Source organism: Sycon ciliatum, chromosome 7 (assembly GCF_964019385.1).
Source record: "Sycon ciliatum chromosome 7, ocSycCili1.1, whole genome shotgun sequence".
Taxonomy (NCBI): domain Eukaryota; kingdom Metazoa; phylum Porifera; class Calcarea; order Leucosolenida; family Sycettidae; genus Sycon; species Sycon ciliatum.
In genome coordinates, this window is record NC_088649.1 from 15,216,359 (window position 1) to 15,223,646 (window position 7,288).

The following is a 7,288-nucleotide window of genomic DNA, read 5'->3' on the forward strand; positions in this document are numbered from 1 at the left end:
ATTCTGTGAAGGCTGCCAAAAACGCCAACGTCCATTTCCACTCCAGCGACTCCCGGATTCGGCCAGATCAGGCCAATTGATCACGCACTTGCTCGGAACGCACTTGCTCGGGATTCGCCCTGTCGATCATGCCCACCTCAGTCAAATGTTTGAAATCTTTTATTCTCACGAGTGTTGTTGTTGTTGTTGTTGTTGTTGTTGTTGTTGTTGTTGTTGTTGTGGTTGTTGTTGTTGTTGTTGTTGTTGTTGTTGTTGTTGTCGTCGTCGTCGTCGTCGTCGGCGTCGTCGGCGTCGTCGTCGTCGTTGTTGTTTGAATTCATTATTCTCACGATGGTTGTTCACCAAGTTCACCAAGTGAACAGGCATTTCTGCCTTCTCACCAGGTCCGGAGACCTAGTTCCGAGTAAATGATAAATGTCTCGATTTCCACTAAGCATAGAGTAACATCCCGTGCATTTATCTATGCCACTCCGTGCATGCGTTTATTGATGGGCGTTGCAGCATGCACGTGCTTGAATCAGGGTCAGTGTGACAACAAAGGTGAATGCAGCTGCCCGAAAGGATTCACCGGAGACAAGTGCCAACTCAGTAAGTAGAAGAGATTTAGTTTTCTTCAAGTATTCTTTTTCAGTTCCCTTGGGATTTTCTAATCATGCACTGAGAAGTACTTTGACTCACTAATGAAGGAGTCCACGCATTTTGGACGTGATCGTACAAGGCATATAAGAAATTCTATGGCAACAGTCCATGGTAACCATGTAAACAAGGTGTGGAATTTTGCATTCCACTGCCATGGCAATCGATATGCCATGGTCGAAATTCACTTTGGACGGAGTTGCAAGCGCTCCGACAGGAACATGGCGCCCATTTTGACAATTGATAAAATTGCACATACCGTACTTCCGCACATATAAGCGCATGTGCTTATGTCCGGATATAAGCGCACCCCTCGATTATAAGCGCATGTGCTTATATGTGAACACTATTGGTGAAAAGGTGGGAGCGAAATATACCACTAAGTAGTATGATGACACCATTGCTTAGGACACAGACAAACCTGTATTGCGCATATAAGCGCATGGGCTTCTACCCGAACATGTTTACACAGCCAAAGATCTTTTTTGCAGCAAATTTTCACTTATAAGCGCATGCGCTTATATGTGGGGAAGTACGGTATGCAATGCCCTGGATATAGTCTTGCATTTGTGCCATTACTTTGTCCTACAAGGACCTCATCTCAACAATTGTTTCAACAAGATTCTCAAGCAACAGCACTTTTGCAGCGCGATTTCTTGGGTTCTACCGGTAGGACGCGTGGTCTTACCGGTAGGACGGCATGCAAGCTATCATTAACATTCCAGAATCACGGGTGGTCAATATCAAAAACAGAGAGGTTCCAGGCTGTCCAAGAGAGTGCTCAATACCGAGTGGTAGAGCTGGTTCAAGCAATAGGAGGACAGAGGAAGTGTTTTTACTCAGAGTTTCACACACTAAGCGATCATCAGAAAACAGCTGTTTTCTGATGATCGCTTAGTGCGTGAAACTCTGAGTAAAACACTTCCTCTGTCCTCCTATTGTTTGGTGGTCAATATCATTCCGGAATTGCCCAACCAAATGCAACCTTAGGTTGCGTTTGGTTGGGCATTTTCAGAATGTAAATGAGAACCATTCTGGAATGGGAATCGGCAAGAATCACCTGACCAAACTAACGCGCCAGAATCAATTAGGAATCACTTGACATAGCAATTCCATGATGTCGTTGTGGAACGGCGGCTGTCTTTTCTTTTACCCGACTCTAGTTTCCTTGAGAGAGTCAAGGTACTTCTGAGTGCATGATTTGAGGCACTTGAACCTGGTGCTACATTGTTTGGCTCGTCGCAGCCATTATCATTTTTGATTCCGGAATGAGAATGATCATTCCAGCATGTGAGGTGGAATGATCATTCTCCAAAAAGAATCATTCTCAGCGATTCCCATTCTGGAATCATGTGGAATGTGACCAGCCTAACGCACTTTTTTGACCAGCCAAACGGGCGAGAATGATTCCGAGTGATTCCAAGTGATTCCCATTTGGGAATGTGACCAACCAAACGTAACCTTAGTCTGTCTGACTTCGTGTCTGCCTGATTTACTCTCTTCCTCTTCTTCCCCTTCCTTGCGATGTGTGATGCAGTTGTGTGTACGCACCCGTGGGTGAAAAAGAACAAAGTATGCGAATGTACGGCCAGACTAGATGGACCTAACTGCACAGAAGGTAAGTGCTGAAGAAAGCTGCTGTAATGTATGTAGGCATTATTATTATCTTTATTCTCACGGTGGCCGTAGCCAATAAGAGAGAGACAGTACTATGTGTTATCAATCAGAGTGGGTGCAATAAACCGGGAGAAACAGTGGCTAGTGGCAGCCGTGGTTTGAGTGCTTCATAGTAAAGACGAGGAAGTAAGTATATCCATTGCGAGGGCAGGTAGGCGACAGACCTTGATTAAAATACTATACCTATGCTGGGCTACATAGGCATGTCAGAGAATGTATGACCTATGCTCTCACGCATGCTTGAATGTTGTATTTTGAAGAGAAGAAAACAACTTCCGAGTCCTCATGCGGGCTTCTCCGACCTATTCTGCAACATATGCTCAGTTTGTAGCCGGAATGTGATAATTTTAAACTGATTGGGAGAGCATATGGCGGCTACAAGAATTCTGGCTAATCTGAACACTGCAACTAGATTACACCAAAAGGGGCGAAGAAGCTACAATATTGTGTTGCATTGTAAAAAAAACTGATCTAAGCTACAAATTAATACATCTCTGCACTTGAAGTGTAAAGCAGCGTACACGGAAGTCAATGCTGCGCCCCTACCCCTTCGGCAAAATATTGATATGGGGAGTTGGACACCCTTGTGAGTGGTTAAAAGAGCTGGTTTGAGGCGTCCATGATGATGGGCAAGGGCATGTGAACAATTTCTCGACAGTCCGTTATTCTGTTTCTTTTCGTGTGCTTTGGAAAATGCGTGAATATTCCCAATCACTGCTGCAGCATGCAAATGCTTGAATGACGGCCAGTGCACTGAAAATGGCACCTGCATCTGCCGGAAAGGTTTCCATGGAGATCAGTGTCAGCACAGTAAGTATATGCCGTATGAAGTAAATCCCTGTTTTGTTCATGTGTTCTGGAATATTGTAAAATGCCTAATGTTTGCGACGGATTAATGTTCGCTATTTTCGCGAGAAGAGCGTAATGCGAATATTAACCAGCGTGAAATCGAGCTTCAACAGTGGGTGTATGTAGGTGGCCCCTGTGCTTCGCGACCTTTTGCCATCGCAAATTTGTTGGTTCTAAGAAATCGCGAAAATTTAGTGGCCCGAATATTGGGCGATTTGCAGTAGTTGAAAGCTCGGCTGCTGTTCATTATGATTATTTTGGCTGTGAGCTGCGCTTGGTGGGTCTCTACATTTGTGGCATTCTCCATCCGCACGACGTACACGCCAGTGTCCGAGTTCACAAGGCCCACCGGCACTATACAACAGGATAGCTAACTCCATGGACCTGCAAGCGGAAAAGTCTGCAGGAAAAAAATTGACTGCCATCACCAGAACTACAGTAAAACCTGGTTTAAACGACCACTCCACGGTGCAAGCAAAAGCGGTCATTAAAGCTAGGTGGTCTTTAGAACCAGGTCCCACAGTGTCTGTGTAGAACTATCAGTGCATGGAAAAATGGTCCATGTTAAGAGCAGGTGGTCGCTAAACCCAGAGGTCGCTTACACCAGGTTTTACTGTATAGCTGTGGTCCGATGATATTTCTGATCATTGTCGTAAACAAACTCTGAAAAGGACTGCGGTATCCCTACTGAGCAAGTGTACGTCTTGTTAGGCTGTGGTCCAGTTGCGTGCTATTTCACCTGACCGTGTCTTGCATGTGTACTGTGTTATGTTCAGCTTTCAAGACAAAGTGCCTGGGTACAGATAAGGCAATGTACACCTGGATGGCTCTCGCCGGCTTGCCGTGTCATCCACACCTCGACGGTGACAGCTGCCAGAAGAAAACGAACTTGACGCATGCCCGCCAGATGTGCAAGAGAAGAGGATACGACGTGGTAGACTATAATGCCTTCACCAGTCAGACGCTTGGCGTGCGAGACTGCATGGAAGAATTGCTCAACAAGATGATGGCAAGCAATTTCAACAGCCCTATCACAATATGGACATCTTTCTTGAGGGATGGCAAGCATGTCATGTACAAGGAGGGCAAGAACAACTTAAGAGAAGAGTTACATGATAGTAGTGGATCAAGCGAGATGATGGCGAGCGGTCACAGCAACCCTATCTCCCTATCGTCAGGGCAAGAACTAGTTAAGAACAAGCTACATGATAGTAGTGGAGCAAGCCATCTTGATGGCGAGATGATGGCGAGCGGTGACAGCAACCCTATCATCCTATCGTCAGGGCAAGAACTAGTTAAGAACAAGTTACATGATAGTAGTGGAGCAAGCCATCTTGATGGCGAGATGATGGCGAGCGGTGACAGCAACCCTATCTTCCTATCGTCAGGGCAAGAACTAGTTAAGAACAAGTTAAGAAAGGAGTTACATGATAGTAGTGGAGCAAGCCATCTCGAGATGATGGCGAGCGGTGACAGCAACCCTATCTCAATATCGGCATCGCTCGAGGAGGATGACCAAAATATCATATACCAGCAGGGCAAGAACGAGTTAAGAGAAGAGTTATATGATAGTAATGGAGCAAGCCATCATGATGTCATCTGCGAAGGTAGGCTTTTGCATTGTGATCATATGAACGAGTGAGAGAAATGTTGAGTAGCCAGGGACGAATGGATAGGGTAGGCACGGCAAGAGTTATTACAACCGAGGTTTCTGAGTTCAATTGGAAACTGATCGTTATAGCCAGGTTCAGACCCACACACACGGAACCAAGAGTACATAACCCCCCAGAGTGTGCAACGCCGATCCAGCTCTGCATCGGGTCTTGGTCGAGCGGAATCGGATCTTCTGATGTCATTCGTACACTCCACGCCAGCGCAAGACCCGGGTTCCCCTCAGATGTGTACGGTATTATGACGCAAAGATCCAATTCCGCTCGACCAAGACCCTATGCGCAGCTGGATCAGGTGTTGCACACTCTGGGGGGTTATGTACTCTTGACGGGACCAATCGAAACACTTCTGTCATATGCTTATGTAACCCGGCGTCATACTACTCCCTTCGTTTGACCACCGAGTAATCCGCAACTATGGCATGGTGCTGCTCAATGAAGTCTCCCCAGCCCCATAATTAATGACGTCAACTTGAAAGTCTGTCGGGAAAGCAGGGTATGTGGAAGTTGCACACTCCGGGGGGTTATGTACTCTTGGTATAACCGCTGGGTGATTCCCAACTATGGCACGGTGCTGCTCAATGAAGTCCACCCAGCCCCATGCCTGCAAATATTGGCCGACACCTGAACCTGTCTCAGAATAGGGGTGAAATGGTAGCATTGACCTTTCCATGACCGGGTTTTATTGAGCATGACTAGATTGTGAGCACCTGTTATTTAGGTTTATTTCATAACTTTTGTCAAAAAGGCAGAAGAGACCAGAGAGAATCGGTCAACCCATTGTTGTAATGCTTCGATTCATGCACAAAGTGGAGCTAAGGCAGTCCTTTGCTGGATTGCTCCATCCTGGTGGTGTTGAGTACTCTAGGCCATCTGGGAATGCTCGCTATTGTCGTTGCGTTTGTTATACATATTCCCTATTGGCTACTGTATGTGCCCTTGTTTTGTAGCCAAGTGGCTTCACGTCAACTCTTCAGTATACACCACAGCAACGCCAGCGCTGAGGCCCTACGTCACAGAGCAATTCGCAGAGGAGGCATGTGAGCAGTACGGACTTCACCTCGTAACCGGGGCCTGGCTGCAAGCACATGGCCATGTATTAATAAGAGAGAGATTCCTAGAGAGATTGGCTATTCGGCAAGCACCTTATCACGTCAAACCAATCGTGGTGAACGGCAACTCCCTTTACAGAACCGTAACGTTTAGCGAGGGAAAACAGAGGTTTGTGAACACCACAAGCAATCACCGAGCCCAAATCCTCTGTGTCAGTAAGTGGGATGTCTTGAACTTTTAAAAGCAACGCGATAAAATTATAGCATTTGCCTAAGAACATGCCTTGAGACGACTTGTGTCAATGCGGCTTGTGCTAACAAGTCCTGTGATATCTAATTCAACAGGTGTGGGCGGGGGGGGGGGGGGGGGCTCAGGGAATCTACAGAATGTCATTTAGTATAGCACATAGTGTTGTGGGTACATGTTTGGATAATTTGAATACCCCGACGATTGGAAGTTCTTCCTTGGCTTTTTGGGGTTCGAATTATCAGGATTCCACCTTACTATATTTAAAATTAAACGACTGGTTTACAAGTTATGCGTGTTGTGTCCAATATCAGCATGATACGGGTGAGTCAGAGCATGCAGCGATTAGCAGAACACTGACTGATGTGATACTGACATTCAACGACCTAATGCTTCGTATTGGAATGCGTTAAGCTGTGTTCACAACTGGCGCGTGGACGCGGTACGCTTGCGGTTCAAGCGTGCCCAAACGCGCTCAGCCTTTCACAAAAAACAGCAATCCGAGTCGTATTTAGCGCGTGCGACACCTTCGAGTACTAGTTTTTTGACCCCGTCAGTCAAAGTGACTGGCATGTACGCTGGTATGCGCCTGATACGCGCTGAAAATTCCAACATGTTGGAATTTCCATTTCGGCGCGTTTCCGTACGCATGGCGCCCCAAAAGCCAGCAAAAATACGCACAAACGCGTGGTTTCACGCGTACACGCGCCAGTTGTGAACACAGCTTTAGTTAGGAACTATTATGAACGTGACTGTATCCTGCTTATATCGTTAGTGTTTGACACAAAAACGCATAACTTGTAAACCTTGGGTCCTCTCTTTTAATTTTTTAATCCTTGCCTTTCCATCCGAGTCTGACCTATTATTATTATTATTATTATTATTATTTAAATTTTGAAATGGGCAATCCCCACAGGCGAATTGTATCATATTTGTTTATGAATGGCTGTTACGAGTAGATCTACTAACGGTTACATGTGTTTTTGTCCTAGTACTATTTTCGAGTGCTGGCTTCAGTGCTTCAACAGTGTTCACGCCCCAGTTTGCCTGCAAGCGGAAATTGCCTGATAACTTTGTGTAGTCTAATTTCTCTATCTCCACTGCTCATTGCGTAACCAAGCCGTGTATTTTCTCTGTTTCACGCCATGTTGCGTGTA

At 46.0% G+C, this 7,288-nt stretch overlaps 1 protein-coding gene across 3 annotated transcripts in view; it reads left to right on the plus strand.

The window, feature by feature from the left end:
• The window catches only part of LOC135821090 (uncharacterized), an 89,828-nt gene that overhangs the window by 62,344 nt on the left and 20,196 nt on the right, over positions 1-7,288 (plus strand). For all 3 annotated transcript variants that reach the window (XM_065334155.1, XM_065334154.1, XM_065334156.1), the window contains 5 exons: positions 502-588; positions 2,174-2,254; positions 3,037-3,123; positions 3,939-4,769; positions 5,783-6,100. In XM_065334155.1, coding sequence (XP_065190227.1) covers positions 502-588; positions 2,174-2,254; positions 3,037-3,123; positions 3,939-4,769; positions 5,783-6,100 — 1,404 coding nt within the window. The remainder of the gene's footprint in view (positions 1-501; positions 589-2,173; positions 2,255-3,036; positions 3,124-3,938; positions 4,770-5,782; positions 6,101-7,288) is intronic.